We start from the raw sequence: 21,505 nt of genomic DNA, 5'->3' as shown, positions 1-21,505 counted from the left end.
GCAGAGGAGCACGTGGTTTGGACAGAGACATCCCTTAATAGAGAATCTCTATGTCCTAGTGAGGACGAGAGGATGGAAAATGATAAAATACAGGCAGGGTCTGATCAGAAACAATCAAATAAAAAAAGAGTCCCATTCAATTACATCATGTAATGGCAGACAGCTAAAAGGAGACAAGTTTTTAAAGTGCTAATATACCAATGCTAGAAGTCTAAATAATAAGATGGGTGAACTAGAGTGCCTCCTATTAAATGAGGATATTCATACAATAGGCATCACAGAAACTTGGTGGAATGAGGATAATCAAAGGGACACAGTAATACCAGGGTACAAAATATATCGGTAGGACAGAACAGGTCGTGCTGGTGGGGGAGTGGCACTATATGTGAAAGAAAGCATAGAATCAAATGAAGTAAAAATCGTAAATGAATCAAACTGTACCATAGAATCTCTCTGGATAGTAATTCCATGCTCTAATAATAAGAATACAGCGGTGGGAATATATTACCGACCACCTGACTAGGATGATGATAGTGACTCTGAAATGCTCAGGAAGATTAGAGAGGCTATTAAAATAAAAAACTCAATAATAATGGGGGATTTCAATTATCCCCATATTGACTGGGTACATGTCACCTCAGGATGGGATGCAGAGATAAAGTTTCTTGACACCTTAAATGACTGGTTCTTGGAGTAGCTGGTCCTGGAACCCACCAGAGGAGAGACAATTTTTGATTTAGTCCGAAGTGGAGCACAGGATCTGGTCCAAGAGGTGAATATAGCTGGACCACTAGGTAATAGTGACCATAATATCATTAAATTTAATATCCCTGTGGCAGGAAAAACACCACAGCGGCCCAACACTATAGCATTTAATTTCAGAAAGGGGAACTACACAAAAATGAGGAGGTTAGTGAAACAGAAATTAAAGGGTACAGCGCCAAAAGTGAAATCTCTGCAAGCTGCATGGAAACTTTTTATTGACATCATAATATAGGTGCAACTTAAATGTATACCCCAAATTAAAAAACATAGTAACAGAACAAAAAAAGAGCTACCGTGGCTAAACAACAAGGTAGAAGAAGCAATGAGAGGCAAAAAGCATCCTTTAAAAAGTGGAAGTTAAATCCTAGTGAGGAAAATAGAAAGGAGCATAAACATTGGCAAATGAAATGTAATAATACAATTAGGAAAGCCAAAAAAGAATTTGAGGAACAGTTAGCCAAAGACTCAAAAAGTAATAACAATTTTTTTTTAAGTACCTCAGAAGCAGGAAGCCTGCTAAACTACCAGAGGGGCTACGGGACGATTGAGATGCTAAAGGAGCACTCAAGGACGATATGGTCATTGCAGAGAAACTAAATTAATTCTTTGCATTGGTTTTCACGGCTGAGGATGTGAGGGAGATTCCCAAACCTGAGCCATTCTTTTTAGGTGACAGATCTGAGGAACTGTCCAAAATTGAGGTATCATTAGAGGAGGTTTTGGAACAAATTGATAAATTAAACAGCAATAAGTCTCCAGGACCAGATGGTATCACCTAAGAGTTCTGAAGGAACTCAAATGTGAAATTGCAGAACTACTAACTGTAGTCTGTAACCTGTCATTTAAACCAGATGACTGGAGGATAGCTAATGTGACGCCAATTTTTAAAAAGGGCTCCAGAGGTGATCCCGGCAATTAAAGACCTCTAAGACTGACTTCAGTACTGGGCAAACTGGTTGAAACTATAATAAAGAATAATATTGTCAGACATATAGATGAACATAATTTGTTGAGGAAGAGTCAACATAGTTTTTGTAAAGGGAAATCATGCCTCACCAATCTACTAGAATTCTTTGAGGGGGTCAACAAGTATGTGAACCAAGGGGATCCAGTGGATATAGTGTACTTAGATTTTCAGAAAGTCTTTGACAAGATCCCTCACCAAATGCTCTTATGCAAAGTAAGCTGCCACGGGATAAAAGGGAAGGTTCTCTCATGGATTGGTAACTGGTTAAAAGATAGGAAACAAAGGCTAGGTATAAATGGTCAGTTTTCAGAATGGAGAGAGGTAAATAATGGTGTCCCCCAGGGGTCTGTTCTCGGACCAGTCCTATTCAACATATTCATAAATGATCTGGGAAAAGAGGTAAACAATGAGGTTGCAAAATTTGCAGATGATAAAAAATTACTAAAGATAGCTAAGACCCAGACAGACTGCGAAGAGCTACCAAAGGATCTCACAAAACTGGGTGACTGGACAACGAAATTTAATGTTGATAAATGCAAAGTGATGCACATTGGAGAACAGAATCCCAACTATACATATAAAATGTTGAGATCTTGGAGTCATTGTGGATTAGGGTGACTGGACAGCAAATGTGAAAAATCGGGACAGGGTGGGGGGTGGGGGGTAATAGGAGCCTATATAAGAAAAAAGACCCAAAATCGGGACTGTCCCTATAAAATCAGGACATCTGGTCACCCTATTGTGGATAGTTCTCTGAAAACATCCACTCAATGTGCAGCGGCAGTCAAAAAAGCGAACAGAATGCTGGGAAGAATTAAGAAAGGGATAGATAATAGGACAGAAAATATCATGTTGCCTCTATATAAATCCATGGTATGCCCACATCTTGAATACTGTGTGCAGATGTGGTCACCCCATCTCCAAAAAGATATATTGGAATTGGAAAAGGTTCAGAAAAGGCAACAAAAATAATTAGGGGTATGGAACGGCTTCCGTATGAGGAGAGATTAATAAGACTGGGACTTTTAAGCTTGGAAAAGAGACGGCTAATGGGAGATATGATTGAGGTCTATAAAATCATGACTGGTGTAGAGAAAGTAGATAAGGAAGTGTTATTTACTACTTCTCATAACACAAGAACTAGGGGGCACGCAATGAAATTAATAGGCAGTAGGTTGCAGACAAACGAAAGGAAGTATTTCTTCACACAACGCATAGTCAACCTGTGAAACTCCTTGCCGGAGGATGTTGTGAAGGCCAAGACCATAACAGGGTTCAAAAAAGAACTAGATAAATTCATGGAGGATTTGGATTTTTTGACCATGGGATGGTGTTCCAAGAAGGAGGAGTGCTAGGCAGAGACGGGCTCCACCTAACGAAGAGAGGGAAGAGCATCTTTGCAAGCAGGATGGCTAACCTAGTGAGGAGGGCTTTAAACTAGGTTCACCAGGGGAAGGAGACCAAAGCCCTGAGGTAAGTGAGGAAATGGGATACCAGGAGGAAGCACAAGCAGGAGAGCATGAGACGGGAGGACTCCTGTCTCATTCTAAGAAAGCAGGACGATCGATGAGTTATCTTAAGTGCCTATACACAAATGCAAGAAGCCTGGGAAACAAGCAGGGAGAACTGGAAGTCCTGGCACAGTCAAGGAATTATGATGCGATTGGAATAACAGAGACTTGGTGGGATAACTCACATGACTGGAGTACTGTCATGGATGGATATAAACTGTTCAGGAAGGACAGACAGGGCAGAAAAGGTGGGGGAGTTGCGGTGTCTGTAAGAGAGCAGTATGACTGCTCAGAGCTCCGGTATGAAACTGCAGAAAAACCTGAGAGTCTCTGGATAAAGTTGAGAAGTGTGAGCAACAAGGGTGATGTCGTGGTGGGAGTCTGCTATAGACCACCAGACCAGGGGGATGAGGTGGACGAGGCTTTCTTCTGGCAACTAGCAGAAGTTGCTAGATCGCAGGCCCTGGTTCTCATGGGAGACTTTAATCACCCTGATATCTGCTGGGAGAGCAATACAGCGGTGCATAGACAATCCAGGAAGTTTTTGGAAAGTGTAGGGGACAATTTCCTGGTGCAAGTGCTGGAGGAACCAACTAGAGGCAGAGCTCTTCTTGACCTGCTTCTCACAAACAGGGAAGAATTAGTAGGGGAAGCAAAAGTGGATGGGAACCTGGGAGGCAGTGACCACGAGATGGTCGAGTTCAGGATCCTGACACAAGGAAGAAAGGAGAGCAGCAGAATACGGACCCTGGACTTCAGAAAAGCAGACTTTGACTCCCTCAGGGAACAGATGGACAGGATCCCCTGGGAGAATAACATGAGGGGGAAAGGAGTCCAGGAGAGCTGGCTGTATTTTAAAGAATCCTTATTGAGATTACAGGAGCAAACCATCCCGATGTGTAGAAAGAACAGTAAATATGGCAGGCGACCAGCTTGGCTAAACAGTGAAATCCTTGCTGATCTTAAACGCAAAAAAGAAGCTTACAAGAAGTGGAAGATTGGACAAATGACCAGGGAGGAGTATAAAAATATTGCTCAGGCATGCAGGAGTGAAATCAGGAAGGCCAAATCACACTTGGAGTAGCAGCTAGCAAGAGATGTTAAGAGTAACAAGAAGGGTTTCTTCAGGTATGTTAGCAACAAGAAGAAAGTCAAGGAAAGTGTGGGCCTCTTACTGAATGAGGGAGGCAACCTAGTGACAAAGGCAGGGCCGGTGCAAGGATATTTTGCGCCCTAGGCGAAACTTCCACCTTACACTCCCCCACCCCTCCCCCCAGAGCATTGCTTATTATAAACTTTCAAAAATGAATACTGCATAATGTGGCATTGTTAATTAGAATTAATATACGTTCGGCTTGAAAATTTATTATTTTCATTATTTAGTCTACATATTTAATGAAAATAAATGAATAACCTGACAGAGTGTGGGGCTGGGTGGCTTCGGGCAGAGGGTGTGGTAGGGGCTGGCTGGCTTCGGGTGGGGGGTGCGGCAGAGGTTGTCTGGAGACAGGGGGTGCGGCAGGGGTTGGCTGGAGACAAGGGGTGCGGGGCTGGCTGCGTGCAGGGCAGGGGGTGTGGGGTTGGATGGAGACGGGAGTGCGGGGCTGGCTGGCTTCGGGCAGGGGGGTGCAGCAGGGATTGGCTGGAGACAGGGGAGTGAGGGGCTGGCTTTGGGCAGGGCAGGGGGTGCAGCAGGGGGTGCGGCAGGGGCTGGCAGGAGATGGGGTGTGGGGCTAGCTGGCTGCGGGCAGGGGGTGCAGCAGGGGCTGGCTGGAGATGGGGTGTGGGGCTGGCTGGCTGCGGGCAGGGGGGGTGCAGCAGGGGTTGGCTGGAGACAGGGTGTGGGGCTAGCTGGCTTCGGGCAGGGGGGTGCGGCAGAGGTTGTCTGGAGACAGGGGGTGTGGGGCTAGCTGGCTTCGGGCAGGGGGGTGCGGCAGGGGTTGGCTGGAGACAGGGGAGTGTGGGGCTGGCTGGCCTCGGGCAGGGGGTGCGGCAGGGGCTGGCTGGCTTCGGGCAGGAGGGTGCGGCAGAGGTTCTCTGGAGACAGGGGGTGTGGGGCTAGCTGGCTTCGGGAAGGGAGGTACAGCAAGGGTTGGCTGGAGACGGGGTGTGGGGCTGGCTGGCTGCGGGCAGGGGGTGCGGCAGGGGTTGGCTGGAGACAGGGGGTGTGGCGCTGGCTGGCTTCGGGAAGGGGGGTGCAGCAAGGGTTGGCTGGAGACAGGGTGTGGGGCTGGCTGGCTTCGGGAAGAGGGGTGCAGCAGGGGTTGGCTGGAGATGGGGTGTGGGGCTGGCTGGCTTCGGGAAGGGGGGTGCAGCAAGGGTTGGCTGGAGACGGGGTGTGGGGCTGGCTGGCTTCAGGAAGGGGGGTGCAGCAGGGGTTGGCTGGAGACGGGGTGTGGGGCTGGCTGGCTTCGGGCAGGGGGGTGCGGCAGGGGCTGGCTGGAGACAGGGGAGTGCGGGGCTGGCTGCGCGCAGGGCAGGGGGTGCAGCAGGGGCTGGCTGGAGATGGGGTGTGGGACTGGCTGCGGGCAGGGGGGGTGCCCCAGGCCTCCATGGGGGCGGGGAGTGGGCCCAGGAAGGCCCCAGGCCTCCTCGGGGGGGCGGGAGCAGGGGGGCCCCAGGCTTCCGGGGGGGTAGGCCTTGGGGGGGGATGGCTTTGGGGGCAGGGGGGAACCGCCCCCCAGCACTCCCCGGCGGCGTGGCTGGGGCCGGGTCTCTGCACTTCCCCCCACCGGTGAGTGCAGCCCCGGCCCTGCTGCAGAGCTCAGGGGAGTGTGGGCGGGGCGGGGCGGAGCAGGGGCGGGGCCCTTGGGAAGAGCCAGAGCAGCAGGGAGCAGCGCAGCGCCCCCGGCGGACGGAGGAGGAATGACATCACTTCCCGGCCGGCCGGAGCTGATCAAAGCCGCAGCGCCCCCTCGCACAGCGGCGGGAAGAGGGTTACACGTTTAGCAGGTGCCGAGTGAGCATCCCAGACATTTTGGGCACCGCTTTTTGGCACCCTCAAATCTTGGTGCCCTAGGCGGCCGCCTAGTTTGCCTAGTGGTTGCACCGGTCCTGGACAGAGGATGTGGAAAAAGCTAATGTACTCAATGCTTTTTTTGCCTCTGTCTTCACAAACAAGATCAGCTCCCAGACTACTGCACTGGGCAGCACAGTATGGGGAGGAGGTGACCAGCCCTCTGTGGAGAAAGAAGTGATTCAGGACTATTTAGAAAAACTGGACGTGCACAAGTCCATGGGGCCGGATGCGCTGCATCTGAGGGTGCTAAAGGAGTTGGCGGATGTGATTGCAGAGCCATTAGCCATTATCCTTGAAAACTCGTCGCAATCAGGGGAAGTCCTGGATGACTGGAAAAAGGCTAATGTAGTGCCCAGCTTTAAAAAAGGGAAGGAGGAGGATCGGGGGAACTACAGGCCAGTCAGCCTCACCTCAGTCCCTGGAAAAATCATGGAGCAGGTCCTCAAGGAATCAATTCTGAAGCACTTAGAGGAGATGAAATGATCAGGAACAGTCAGCATGGATTCACCAAGGGCAAGTCATGCCTGACTAACCTAATTGCCTTCTATAATGAGATAACTGGGTCTGTGGATGAGGGGAAAGCAGTGGACGTGTTATTCCTTGACTTTAGCAAAGCTTTTGATACTGTCTCCCACAGTGTTCTTGCCGGTAAGTTAAAGAAGTATGGGCTGGATGAATGGACTATAAGGTAGACAGAAAGCTGGCTAGATCGTCGGGCTCAATGAGTAGCGATCAACGGCTCCATGTTTAGTTGGCAGCCGGTATCAAGCGGAGTGCCCCAAGGGTCAGTCCTGGGGCCAGTTTTGTTCAATATCTTCATTAATGATCTGGAGGATGGCTTGGACTGCACCCTCAGCAAGTTTGCAGATGACACTAAACTGGGAAGTGTGGTAGATACGCTGGAGGGTAGGGATCGGATACAGAGGGACCTAGACAAATTAGAGGATTGGGCCAAAAGAAACCTACCTGAAAGGGGGTTCCAAAGAAGATGGATCTAGACTGTTCTCAGTGGTACCAGATGACAGAACAAGGAGTAATGGTCTCAAGTTGCAGTGGAGGAAGTTCAGGTTGGATATTCGGAAAAACGTTTTCACTAGGAGGATGGTGAAGCACTGGAATGGGTTACCCAGGGAGGTGGTGGAATCTCCTTCCTTAGAGGTTGGAACCTTAACTTGACCAGACCTAGCAGTCCAGTATAATTTGTACAGTCCCTGGCTGATTCCTGTGGTTTGGTTGGGCCCTGTATTCATTACTGCAGTTCAGATATTAAATTGCAATAAATAGTTTGAGTCTGAAAAACAACAAGGAGTCTGGTGGCACCTTAAAGACTAACAGATTTATTTGGGCATAAGCTTTCGTGAGTTAAAACCTCACTTCTTCGGATGCATAGTTCCTATGCATCCGAAGAAGTGAGGTTTTAACTCACGAAAGCTTATGCCCAAATAAATCTGTTAGTCTTTAAGGTGCCACCAGACTCCTTGTTGTTTTTGTAGATACAGACTAACACGGCTACCCCCTGATATTTGATTCTGAAGTCACTCCTACATTATACACCTGGGACATCTCAGTTTTCTTCCAATGATAAATATAGTTTTACCTGAATGAACTACTCCAGAGTCCTGTGTTGGGGGGGTGGAGGGGTGGGAAATGTGCAAATATATTTATATGTTACCTTTCTTTAGGGTTGAGATGCAAGTCTCCTCACTTGGGTCACTCACAGCCCCATCCGCACACACAGCCAACACCCGGAATCTGTAGGGAGTCTCAGGCCTCAGTCCATCAATGCTACAGAACTCGGTTCTCTTTTCTGTCCTTCGTTCCAGCCATTTGCCTTTCCCCTCCTGACTCGTATCTCCTGCCTCCTCTTTATATTCCACCTTATACTCCCTTATACTGACTCCATCTGCAGTGACACTTGGACTCTGCCAGGAAAGGGCAATGGCAGATGAATCTACAATAACTGTTACAGGCTTCCCAGGAGGGCTGGTTGGAGGGAGAGTCTTCACAGGATCACTCACGTCACTGCTCTCGCTGAGCCCTGGTTTGCTCACTGCAGCGTATCGGAACTGGTACTCGGTGTTTGCATGTAGCCCTGTTACTGTGAATGTCTCTTGTGTGTTATTTACATCCAGAGCCGTCCAGTTCTCCTGCCCTGCAATTCTGTACTCTGCCCGATAGCCGGATATCGCAGCCCTGCCATAGGCTGCTGGATTAAACGTGAGCTGCACACGGTCATGTTTGATTCCACCAATCAGGGCAGGAAGAGGCTTTGATGGAGGCTCAAAGTTGGTGCTGATCAGCTCCCCATCTCCATACAGGTAAATGGCAGTGCCGGGATTGTCCTTGTCTGGAACAGACGCCACAATGAACCGAGTCTTCCCGTTAGATTTGTTGACACTGACAAAATGTGAAAGGGACTTTGCAGATTTTCGAGCTTTTTGATATATTTCTTTTTCCTCAAACCACACTTTGGATTTTGGTTTCTCAGCGACAGAACTGGCTGATGCAGGATCATGAGTTTCCTTTATAAACTGGGTCTGAAGCCATTGTTTTAAATCTGATAAATATGGCTCCTCTTCATGCAGTGAGGTGAATGTAAAGGAGACGATGAAGTCAAACTCATGATTGAGTACTATTTCATCTAGTTCACTCTGAGAGGACACAACTCCTACATTGCTTAGGATCCTAAGGTAGGAATTCACATAATTCATCTCTTTCTCCTTTGTATCCAGAAATTCACTGAGTCGCTGGGTATTGAACGGTGACTGGTTTTTACATGATAAAATATCCACCAGGGCCCCTTCCTCTTCTCCACCTCCACGGATAGATGGCAAGACGCATGCTAGCTGTTTCTGGAAAGTCTGTCTGTGTTGCTTACACAGATCTCTGAATTGCTCGATTTTCAGCTTGATTTCAGGGAAGCTTGTGGCGATCGGATTCTTCACCATGTCATTGCATCGCATGTTTAGTTCTGCCAGTTCCTCCATAGCAGTCTGAGCATCAGAAATCAGTGTTAAGCTGATCTCACGCACCAGCTGAGCAGCTTTGGAATCCAGCTTGGTCAGCGGGTACAGCCAGACTCTCACCGGTACGGCCTTCTCCCCGCTGGCACCCAGCAGCTTGGGGAGGGTGGAATAAATTTTCATGGCATCTTGGAAATTAGTTGGATTGTTCTCAAGAGCAAAATCACCATGGAACTTGCAGTTAAAATTTTCAGCATTTAATTTTTCCTTGTCATCCATTTTGACAGCTCCTTCCCCTTCTATGGAAACGAAGGGTATCATTTTAATTGCAAGCTGGAGCTTTCCCTCTATCTCACGTACATCCTCAGAAGAAGAAACTTCCCGATCAAACACGAAGAAAGCCTGAGCCCCGTACAGCACAGCCGTGACCACATGGGTGGCTGTGCCTTGGTCAAATACAGCAGGATAAGAGACATTCTTTGGTCCTAACTGGCTCATAGTTAGGTGCTCAAACCTTGTTGTGGCAGAGTACTGGAGAGTAACTCTGGCCTGTTGTTTGGATTTTTTGGTGTCATTTAAGTATTTGGCAGATCCACTTACTTCAACCAACCCCCCCAGGAAACTGGCCTTCAGCGATGCTGTGACATTGAGGGCATTGGCCTTCTCTTCAATGGTGTCGGATGCAATGATCTCATAGCTAGTCCAGGGTTGTGGTTTTGTGTTTACATCCTTGAGAAGCTGTTCCGGGTCCCACAGCGTGATCCCTGGAATAGTAGAGACAAACACATGGTAACGTAACTGATAGATGCACAGGACACAGAGTCATTTCTGAGATTGAAAAATAATGAGTGAAGGACATCAAGTAAACTGACCTGGTAACATACAAACATGCCAAGTCAAGGCTGGACTATGCCCCTAACAACCTTCCCTTGCCCCCGGCTTCTTACAGGACTTTGGAAGACGTGATCTTTTCTGATATTTTTTTTAATAAATCCCTCTCCAGAGTGACTGAGTTCACTCCCCTTCAGGAGTACACTGTCACAGGCAGCAAGTGCTGTAGTTAGGATTGAAATGTCACTTCATTAGAAACATCTGGTTTATTGGATTTAAGAAGCTAGGAATTGCCACGCTTGACCTGATCCGTGATCCATCTAGCCTAGTATTCTGTCTCTGAGCGTAGCCAGCACCAGATCCTTCACAGGAAGGCGCAAGAAACCCTCCTATATTGTTGGAAAATCTGCCCTCATGCAGGTCTCGTCGATCTCTAATAGTTGGAGATTGGCTTAAATCTTGAGCATGAGGTTTTATATCCCTTCCTCCACTTTCTTTTCATTGTTATAATCCCCGTATTCCTGTTACCTATATAAACTTCCAGTCCCTCTAAATGTCTAATCCTGGCCTCCGGACACAAGGCTGGTGAGACAAAGGCAGATGGGAGACTAAGGGAGTAGCCGGCTGAGTTTGCCAGGGAAGGAAGGCAGGGAGGTAGGGTTTTTCTTTAACTTGAAGGCACTGCACAAGGAAGAACCTGCAATGGTGCATTGCCAACACCACTGCTAGCTCTTAATCTGCCTGCATCTGTGGGGGCCCTGGCCAGACAGCCATCCTGACTGGAGGCTTCTACCCAGATCCTCATCTTCACTTGCTGGGAATGCAGCCTGCATGTCCCTGCTGAAAACAGCCAGGCCGGGGAACCAGCTGGTGTGAGAGGCGTCTGTCTGGGGAGTCCCTCAGGGAGCAGGTAAGAGCTGTGGGAGGAGGTGGCTCATCTGTGTAGCATCCAGGAGCGTGAGGACTTCATCACCAGGATGCACATGGAGACAGCCGGGATGGAGGACGCTAGCTGAGTAGGGATGACTACAGAGGCACCAGAAGAGGAAGGAGACCTGGCTGCTCTGCAGAAAGGAGACTGGCTGCTGGCCACCTTAGACAGTAGGCTGTGCTCCACTCCATCCCGCTCCTCCATCCGTCGAGGTCAAGGACTGGCACGTGCTGCACTGGCCACAGGAGGAGAGGAGCAGACCCCAATGGCTGAGGGAGAGGAGCCGCCTGCTCCCAAGGCTGGGAGGGTCACGGCCCCCACACCCACCAGGAGGGGACGTAGGTGGCAGTGGTCTGAGCTCCCTGCTGAGAGGGATGGGAGCCTCCATCTGCTGACCTGACCTGACGTCCCAGGAGTTGTGCTGCCTGCCTGGAGCCACAACCCAGGTGTTATGGAAAGTAGGGTTACCATATTTCCACAATCAAAAAAGAGGACACGGGAGGAAGCCCCGCTCTAGCCCCGCCCCATCCACTCCCTCCCACTTCCCGCCCCCTGACTGACCCCCTCAGAACCTCCAACCGCCCCTGCTCCTTGTCCGCTGACTGCCCCCTCCTGGGACCCCTGCCACTAACTGCCCCCCAGGATCCCACCCCCTATCTAAGCCTCCCTGCTTCTTGTCCCCTGACTACCCCCTCCTGAGAACCCCCCACCCTAACTGTCCCCCTAGGACCCTACCTGTCCCCTGACTGCCCCAACCCTTATCCACACCCCCTCCCCATATTCACACCCCCGCCCCCAGACAGACCCCCGGGACTCCCACGCCCTATCCAAACACTCCCCACCCCCTGACAGGACCCCCCAGAACTCCCGACCCATCCAACCCCCTCTGCTCCCTGCCTGCCTCGACCCCTCTCCACACCCCCGCTCCCTGACAGGCCCCCCCCAGAACCCCCGACCCATCCAAGCTCCCCCCCACTCCCTGTCCCTTGACTGCCCCCTCCAGAAACCCCCTGCCCCTTCTCCAGCCCCCTGGCCCCCTTACTCTGCCGCTCAGAACAGGGTGTTGGGCTCTGTGTGGAGCCGGACACGTGGCTGCGCTCCCCAGCGCAACACACAACCCGGTCCCTGGCCCCGCACAGTGCTGCCGGAGCGGGGCGCTGGGCAGCGGGGGAGGAGGAGCTGCCGAGGCCGGATGCGAACGGCCCGGCCGGCCGGCCGGCCGGCTCAGAATGCGGGGGGTGGGGGGGGGGAGGAGGAGCTCTACGGCTGCTCCGGAGTCCAGCCCGGAAAGCTGCGGGGGAAGGGCTCCGGCTGACTTTCCTGCAGCCCTCCCAGCCGCGCCTCGCTCTGCCTGGGGGGGAAATCCCGGACATTTTTAGTGATTTACAAATTCCCCCCCGGGCGCTATTTTTAACACAAAAAGCAGGACATGTCCGGGTAAATCCGGACGAATGGTAACCCTAATGGAAAGGTTTCCAAGGCTCGTCCATCCATCTAGCCACTGCCGCACACCGCGCATCTATGTGGGCACTAATGATACTGCCAGTCCGACCCTGCACAGCGACTCCTGGGCTCTGGGAGTGAGGGTGAAGGAGTCACGGTCCCATGTTGTGTTCTTGTCCATCCTCCTGGCTGAGGTTAAGGGCCCAGGCAGGGACGTAACCCCGGAGATGATGCACGGCTGTGCGGGTGGTGTCAAATGGTGGAGTTTGGCTTCCTGAGCCATGGGATACTGCTTCAGGAAAGAAATCTGCTGGGAAGAGATGGGATACACCTGACCGAGAAGGGAGGGAGCATCTTCGAGCACTGACTTGCCAACCTCGTGAGGAGGGCTTTAAATTACGATCAAAGGGGCAGGTGACAAAAGACCACAGGTAAGTATCAAAAAAGTGACCTTCACAGAGGGCGAGATATTGCTGGGGTGAGGGGGAGGTGGAATGGAAAATTTACAGTCGGGTCATAGGAGCAACAAGTGGGATAACAGAAGGGGAATCTGCTCAATATCTTACTAGGCTATACACAAATGCCAGGTGTATGGGGAATAGACAGGAAGAACTGGAAGTCTTAGTACATAAACTAATTTAGTGTTTAATTGGCATCACTGTGATTTGGTTGGATAAATCTCATGACTAGAATATTGGTGCGTAGCGTGTTCAGGACGGAAAGGCAGCAAAAAAGGAAGGGGGGAGGGTTGCACTATACATCAAGAGTATTTACACATATGCTGTGGTCCAGGAGGTGAGAGGCCGACCCAGTTGAAATTCTGGGTAAAGATAAAAGTGGGCGGGGAAAACAGGGGTGATGTTATGGTAGGGGTCTTCTATAGACCATCACATCAGGAGAAAGAGACGCATGAGGCATTTCGAGAGCAAATAACAGAAATATCCATACCACAAGACCTGGTAGTAATAGGGGACTTCAACTACCCAGACATCTGTTGTAAAAGTAATACCACAAAACACAAAGTGTCCAGTAAGTTGTTGGAATGTGTAGGGACAACTTCTTATTTCAGAAAGTGGAGGAAGTTACAAGGGAGCAGACATTTTAGACTTGATTCTTCTCCATATAGAGCAGGGTGGGGACAGGGATGGAGAGAGATAGCAGCTTCTGTCTCAACTTCCTGATCCACTTAAAAAGACAATGCACTTAAGAGTGGGTCAGCTTACTTAAAGCTGCAGTGTGCATCTCTCTCTCTCCCACATACAAGGTGTGTGTCTGTCTCTGTCTGCGATGCTGTCTCCCCTCCCCTCCATTCCTGCTGCCTTGAAGAGTGTGAGGCTACATTAACAACAATGTGTTAACCCTTGAGGGCTCAGCCAAGTGCTAGTTCATCATTTAGCACCAGGGTTCTTAAACTGGGGGTCGGGACCCCTCAGGGGGTTACAAGGTTATTACATGGGTGGTCACGAGCTGCCAGCCTCCACCCCAAACCCTGCTTTGCCGCCAGCATTTATAATGGTGTTAAATATATAAAAAGTATTTTTAACTTATATGGGGGTGGGGGTCACACTCAGAGGCTTGCTATGTTAAAGGGGTCACCAGTACAAAAGTTTGAGAACCACTGATTTAGTAGCAAGGCATTCCCTGGGAAATATCCCACCCTCTTCCACCCTCTAACTTCACCACCTCAACCAAGCTTCACAATCATCATAGCTGTGAACAGTATTAAATTGTTTGTTTAAAACGTATTTGTCTGGTGAAAAAAATTTCCCTGGAACCTAACCCCCCCCCTTTACATTAATTCTTATGGGGAAATTGGATTCGCTTAACATCGAGAACACAGAGGTCTTTAATGCCTATTTTGCTTCAATCTCCTCTAAAAATGTAAATTGTGACCAGATGCTTAATACAATTAGTATTAATAATAAGGGGGAAGGAACACAAGACAGAATAGCAAATGAACAGCTTAAAGAATATTTAGAGAATTAGGGGTATTCAAGTCAGCAAGTCTTCACTAAAGTCACCTTAAGGAATTAGCTGAAGCAGATCTTGGATCTGTCAGTGATTATCTTTGAGAACTCCCGGCGGATGGGAGCCGTCCCAGAGGACAGGAGAAGAGAAGATGGTACCTGTCTTTGAAAGGGGGAAGAAAGAGGACCCAGGGAATTATAGAACAGTCAGCCTAACTTCAACACCTGGAAAGATACTGAACAAGTTACTAAACAATCAGTTTGTGAGCACCTAGACAATAACAGGGTAATAAGGAATAGCCAACATGGATTTGTCAGGAACCAGTCATGCCAAACCAACCTAATTGCTTTCTTTGACAGGGTTACTGGCCTAGTGTTTAGTGGGAGAAGGAGGAGTCATGATAGATATTGATTTTAGTAAGGATTTTGACACAGTCCCACGTGACAGTCCCATAAGAAACTAGGGAAATGTGGTATAGATGAAATTGCTATAAGGTAGATGCATAACTCGATGAAAGGCTGTACTCAGAGATAGTTATCAATGGTTTGCTGTCAAACTGGGAGGATGTATGTAGTGGGGTCCTGCAGGGGTCTGACCCAAGTCTGGTGCTAATCAGTATTTTCATCCATGACTTGGATGATGGGGTGGAGAGCCCACTTATACAATTACCAGATGACACCAAGCTAGGAGGGGCTGCCAGCACTTTGGAGGACAGGATTAAAACTCAAACTGACCTTGTTGATTTCAGATCAATTCTCCAGTTTATAAAGATGAAATTCAATAAAGACAAATGCAAAGTACTACACTTAGGAGGGAAAAATCAAACGCACAAATACAAGATGGGGAATAACCGGCTAGACAGTAGTACTGCGAAAAAGGAACTGGGGTGATAGTGGATCACACAGTGAATAGGAGCCCACAATGGGATGCAGTTACACAAAAGGCTAATGTCATTCTGGGGGGTGTTAACAGGAGTGTCATATGTCAGACACGGGATGTAGTCGTCCCACTCGTCTCGGCACTGGTGAGGCTTCTGCTGGAGCACTGTGTCCAGTTTTGGGTGTCACACGTCAGTGGACAAATTGGAGAGTCCAGAGGAGAGCAACAAAAATGATAAATGGTTTAGAAAACATGACCTCTGAGGATCGGTTAAAAAACAGGTATGTTTAGTCTTAAGAAAAGGAGACTGAGAGGGGACCTGATAACAGTTAAGGGCTGCTATAAAGAGGGCAGTGATCAATTGTTCTCCATGTCCGCTGAAGGAAGGACAAAAAGTAATTGGCTTGATCTGCAGCAAGGGAGATTGAAGTTCAATAATAGGGAAACTTTCTAACTATGGGAGTAGTTCAGCTCTGGACCAGGCTTCCAAGGGAGGTTGTGGAATCCCCATCACTGGAGGGTTTGAAGAACAAGTGAGACAAACACCTGTCAGGGATGGTCAAGGTGCACTTAGTCCTGCCTCAGCACCCGTAGCTGGACTAGAACCTCTCCAAGTCCCGTCCAGCCCGACATTTCTGGGATTCAGTGATATCGAGGGGCAGAGAGTTCATCATGCTGATCACATTGCTTTACAATGTCTGTCCTTTTGTTGTTTAAATCAGTTGTATTTTAATTTCATAGTGTCCCCTTGTTCTTGTACTATGAGAGAGTAAATAGGTCCTGCGTATTTCCCTTCTCTAGCCCATTCATTCTTCTGTTCCCTGGAGCATTTTCCCCTTATTCTTCTCTCCAGATGAAATCTTTTGTTTTGTCAATCTCTCTTCCTGTGAAATTCTCCCCAGGCCTCTAGTCATTCTCATCATCGCTGTCCAAACCCCCCTCGGTTTCTGTTAGATCCTCTTTGTGCTGGGATCGCCAGCACTGAACACACGTTCCAGGGGAGGGTGGCCCATTGATTTCTATGGAAGCAGGGTTTGAATGAGCTCTCCCCTGACGGCTAGCTGGGGAGGGGGAAAGGCTTCAGGACCAGACTGTATTGACATGAACACACCCACTCGGCCCAGGTATCCAGCAGACAGAGCCGTGCTGCCAAAGGGATCAGCTCTTGCTGGTGTTGGGTTAGAATCACTTTGTGTTGAATGCAGGGGAATGAAATGTTGTTCTCCTGATTGTAGGAGTAAAGGGCAGCAGATCTGTGCTTAGCCTGGCCTGTCTGAGGGGGTCACCCTCAACTGAACCGAACTCACCAAGCAGGGCAGACCCCTGTGAAAGTGAGGGTAAATCTACACTATGAAATTAGGTTGATTTTATAGAAGTAGATTTTTTAGAATTCATAATCTGAGGTGAGAAAAGGGAGAGGTTTTCCCAAATTAATATCAGGTGACTTCCCTCTTTTCATTCAAAGTTTATTTTTAGACTGTGCTTCAGAGTGGGGAAGGACAGCCTCTTCCAGGCGCCCAGGGGTGTGTGTAATTGTCCCGGGTTATTGGGTGGGAGCTTGAGCCGGTTCTGTGTTGTACTGTTGAAAGGGAACCCCTGGATATTGAATCCGGCCCTGGTTGCTGTCCATGTCCCCTGGCAGAAGGGTTATCTCTATAATGCCATTGGAATAGCTCTGGTGGCATTTTCCATCCCGTTCCTCGGGCACCCTGGCACCGTTTACTGTTTGGGCGGCGACTGGACCCAGAGCGGGTGTTTTCACTGAGCTGCCCACAGCGATGCCCAGGCCTTTTCTGGGGTGGGAACAGTTAATATAGGACACAGTGATGGGTGTGAATAGCTGAAGTTTGTCCTTCTAATGGGTCCCATCATGCCCTGAAGATCTGTGTAGAGAGGAACCTTCTCACTGGGACCTCACCCCTCCCATGTGGAAATGGGGGGATGAGCCAGCTCGGGGGCACTGTCCCCCTTTCCTAGGCCGACTGCGGTGCAGGGGAGGGAGTGGCTGCAGAGATACTGCAGTGGCAGGGGAGCGGATGGGGATTTTCTCGTTTCTCCTAGTGCAGCCAGGGCTGTAAGGAGGGTCGGCAGTACCCGGGCAGGTTTGGATGCCCTTTATTTTCCCCCAACTCAAATCCCAAACCCAAATGTTCCTCAAATAAACAGGTGCCAAATGCTTCTTTTTCCAGAAATACTAAGTTGGGCCCCGGGCTCCCCCCGGGGTGACAGTTACCTGGGATGAGGGAGTCGCTGCGGCAGTCGTACAGCATCCCCAGCTGGAACGGGCGGCCCAGAGCCGGCATCTCAATGGTGTCAGCTGACCCAGCCATTGTTCCACACCCAGACGCTCTCCCCTCTGTCTGACCTGCAAGAAATAACTGGGTTACACTTCCGTTTCTGGGGAGCAGATTTAGAATCGAGTCACTGGCTTCAGTCTTCAAAGTTTTTTCTGAACATTGCCCTGGTTGTAAAAGAAAGACGTATCTTCTAGTCTCCACAGGGGACAGGAGAGGAAGAGTCACTCACAGATTTACCTCTCCCTTTTCTTACCTCAGATTATGAATTCAAAATTTTACATTTCAAAGGATTTTGTTTCTTTTAGCAAGAATGGGAAATAGTTATAATTTGACGTAATTTAGAGAGATGTGAGCCACAAAGCAAAACTCCTGTTGTATTTTGCAGCTCTCATGTGCGATCCCAGAGGTGTTGAACGAATGCTGTGACATGCCAGCAAGCTGGATGTCCTGATAGGTGCTAAGTTGGAGCCCAGGAAGCCACAAATACCTGCTGCCCAATGGTTAAGAAGACACAGGCAACAGCTCTTACTTAACACAAGCCAGAGCATGCCTCTGAAGCAGGGGTGGGCAAACTACGGCCCGTGGGCCGAGCCGTTTTAAGCCGGCCCGCGAGCTCCCGCTGGGGAGCAGGGTTTGGGGCTTGCCCCACACTGGCGCTCCGGCCAGGGTGCCGGGTTGGAGGCCACTCCAGCTGGGGTGTCGGGTCGGGGGCCGCACCACACAGCTCCTGGAAGCAGCCGCATGGCCCCACTCCGAGGGTCGGGGCCGCTCCACATGTAGGAGCCAGAGAAGGGACATCCCCCTCCCGCACTCCAACCCCAACCCCAATTTTGTGAGCATCCATGGCCTGCCATACAATTTGTATTCCCTGATGTGACCCTCAGGCCAAAAAGTTTGCCCACCCCTGCTTTAAAGTCTAAATAAAACCATACCCCTTGCAGGCCTTGCAACTTGGAATAGAGCAGGAACATCAGCCAATAGATACAGCATAAGGAAATCTCCCTGAGACCATTCCCAGAAGAGAGTTAAAGGGAACGTCTCCATTTCATGTCTCTTACCTACACTTACAGAACCACAAGCCACCCACCAACTGTCTTCCTGTGACACATTTACCTCAGAATCCATCACACCAGCCTCCTCTTGATGTGTGCACTACACAGGGTTGTTTTAGAGTTTAATGAAACTCAGGCATTGTTCACATGGGGGTACGTTGGCAGGGAGCTGACACACACCAGTAGCTGCGCACTACGTAAGCCATACTCCTAGCAGGCCTCGGGGCGGAGCGTGGGCCTGGCCATGCGGGGCTGTTTGGGGAGGCACAGCCTTCCCCTGCCTGTGCTATCTACAGCCCACACACACAGACCAGTGTGCCCAGTGCCAGCTCTGCTGGGAGAACGGTTCTCTGGTCTTCCCTCCGAGCCTGCAGCTCGCTCTGACTTCTGTGCTGTCTCTCAGGCTGCTGGGGATTTCTCAGCACAGCTCTGGGGTTATGTGGTTCTTCTACATCAGACTAGGGCTTCTACCACGTGGAAACAGATTTCAGTTTCTGTGTGTGCCAGTGTTTGAGGTGGGGGGTGGAAAGGTGCTCGGTCAGCAAATTCTGACAGGAAACTTATTTGGAGTGAGTTCTACCGGTATTTTTTTTTCAGAGCAACATACGGGTACAACACCGGAGAGAGAACAGACTGAGCTGTTCCAAACAGTTAACCACACAGTGGGGTGTGGGAACAGGGTGTGCGATTTTAGAGCACTTAGAAAAATCAGTTGTTAAACAGTGAGAGAGTTTCAACCATAACTATGGTGGAGCTACTGCCCCACTAACATCTAGGTTCATCTGCTGCCCCCTTTACCATGTGTCACAGGGTCCAGACACCCCAAGGGCAGAACAGGGGGGTCTGAACCCCAAAGAATAAGCAATGGAATCAAATGATTGTGCACAATGCTATTGTGTTGAGTGAGGTCTTTTCTGAAAGCTTGTGATGTTCTCAACTTACTGGTCACTGTGCGAGATGGATCCAGACCGTGGTTAGGGATTTATGTATCGTGTTTGCAGAGAGCTGGTTCCTAAAGCTTTTCCTCCCCGTCCCAGCAGGGTGGTGGCCAGCCAGGGGGGAGGAGCTGCCTCCCCAGCCAGACAAGACTGACCCAGCACTTCGCATTGTACAACCCCGGGAGAGACAAATGCTGGGTCTCTAGTGTGCAAATGGTGTGGGGTGTGTCCCAAAGTGACCTGAGAACTGGGGGCTGGTTTCAGGCCTTTGGGGTGAGGAACCAGAGGGGAAAAGTCCCCAAGTCTGGTAGTGAAGAACTCGGGGTAGGCGGATTTGGGGAGGCTTGGGACTGGAAGAGCTGGTGGGGTCACCCTGCAGGGATAACGAGGCTGCTGGAATCCGGGGTGAGACCTTTATGCCTGTGGGTGGCTACTGGTGCCAGGGCTCTGAGCCAGAGCCGCACGGCATTAAGGCCCCCACGGTCACAGGGCAGGTGGTGACAGACCCCCTGACTGCTCTGGGCAGGGCCGGCTCCAGGTTTTTTGCCGCCCCAAGCCAAAAAAAAAAAAAAAAGCCAGAGTGCCGCCCCTTGAAAACAGCCACCCTTCAAAAGTGGTGCCCCAAGTACATGCTTGGAGTGCTGGTGCCGGCCCTGTCTCTGGGGGATCCCCAGAACGTGTCACCGTGGTATCAGAGTGCTTCACATCCAGGCTCCTGCTGTGTCTTGTCACTGTTCCCTGTACAACATCAGTACAAATTAACCCTCTCTCTGCCACCCTGTCAGCTACAGCCCCTGGCCAGACTCATCCCAGCACTGGCACTGCGGCTGGTGCAGGGGGGTGGCTCATACTCTCGGGGCCAAGGCCGGCTCTACCTTCTGTCACGGAGTTCCCGGGCGATGCTCTGGAGCTGCTCCCCACAAAGCCAGTCAGGACTCTGGGGAGCCTCCTCTCCCTCGGAGCAGACTGTCCTCAGGGCAAGAAGCTCACACGGCTTCACCTCCTGGGTCTGACCTTGGAGCATTCAGCATATGCCCCTCCGTGCGCTTCCCACAGCGAGTCCGCCCAGGCGCGGTCCTGGGGAAGCCAAAGGGTCCTGCCCCCCCACTTCGCAGTCAGACGTGACTCTCAGACAGCCGGGAAAATAGAGGTTTATTAGATGACAGGAACACGGTCTAAAACAGAGCTTGTAGGTACAGAGAACAGGACCCCTCAGCCGGGTCCATCCTGGGGGGCAGTGAGCCAGACACCCCCGTCTGCCCCCACTCCCCGTCCCCAGCCAGCTCCAAACTGAAACCCCCTCCAGCCCCTCCTCCTCTGCTGAGTTCCTTTCCCAGGCCAGGAGGTCACCTGACCTCTTTGTTCTCCCACACCTTTAGCATCCCCTTGCAGGGGGAAGGGCCTGGCCATTAGTTGCCAGGTGACAGAATGTCGGCCAGAAACTGAGGCACCCACACAGTGTTCAGAGGAAACGTTAAGAACAGTCCCACTTTGTCACAGCTTCTTTGCCGCCCCAAGCAAAAAAAAAAGCCGGCCGACGAACTGCCGCCCCCAGAATAGCCAGAATGCCGCCTGTTAGCATGTGCCGCCCCGGGCACCTGCTTCCTCGGCTGGTGCCTGGAGCCGGCCCTGCTCAGGCTGCCTTAACTTGTGCCCTGCTTCAGTGGTTCCTCTGGGCCATTGCAGAGATGTAAGAACGCCCCTGTCATGTCTCCTCCAACCCCTGGCGCTCCGCAGAACACCCCTGACACCCCCCTGTGCTGGGCTCTTGGAGAGGGGGCCCAGGAGCTCTCTGGGGTGGGGGTTTTATCCGAGTGACTGTACATTATAGGGCACCTTTGAACCTGGTCCTTTGTCCATCTCCCAACTAGTGTATCAAAATCTCCAGCGTCCCTGATTCACCTCCTTCCCCTCCAGTCTGGCACCAATGCTGCTGCGAAA

The 21,505-nt window shown here is 50.5% G+C and overlaps 1 protein-coding gene across 2 annotated transcripts in view; it reads right to left on the bottom strand.

Annotated features, from left to right (window-relative positions):
* The window catches only part of LOC122173213 (stonustoxin subunit alpha-like), a 56,026-nt gene that overhangs the window by 4,596 nt on the left and 29,925 nt on the right, over nt 1-21,505 (bottom strand). For both annotated transcript variants that reach the window (XM_065586516.1, XM_065586515.1), the window contains exons 2-3: nt 17,511-17,642; nt 7,935-9,989 (exon numbers count right to left, since the gene is read on the bottom strand). In XM_065586516.1, the coding sequence (XP_065442588.1) occupies nt 7,935-9,989; nt 17,511-17,607 (2,152 nt within the window). In that variant the 5' untranslated portion in view covers nt 17,608-17,642. The remainder of the gene's footprint in view (nt 1-7,934; nt 9,990-17,510; nt 17,643-21,505) is intronic.

Source organism: Chrysemys picta, chromosome 2 (genome assembly GCF_011386835.1).
Source record: "Chrysemys picta bellii isolate R12L10 chromosome 2, ASM1138683v2, whole genome shotgun sequence".
NCBI lineage: Eukaryota > Metazoa > Chordata > Testudines > Emydidae > Chrysemys > Chrysemys picta.
This window is presented reverse-complemented; position numbering and strand designations above follow the sequence as displayed.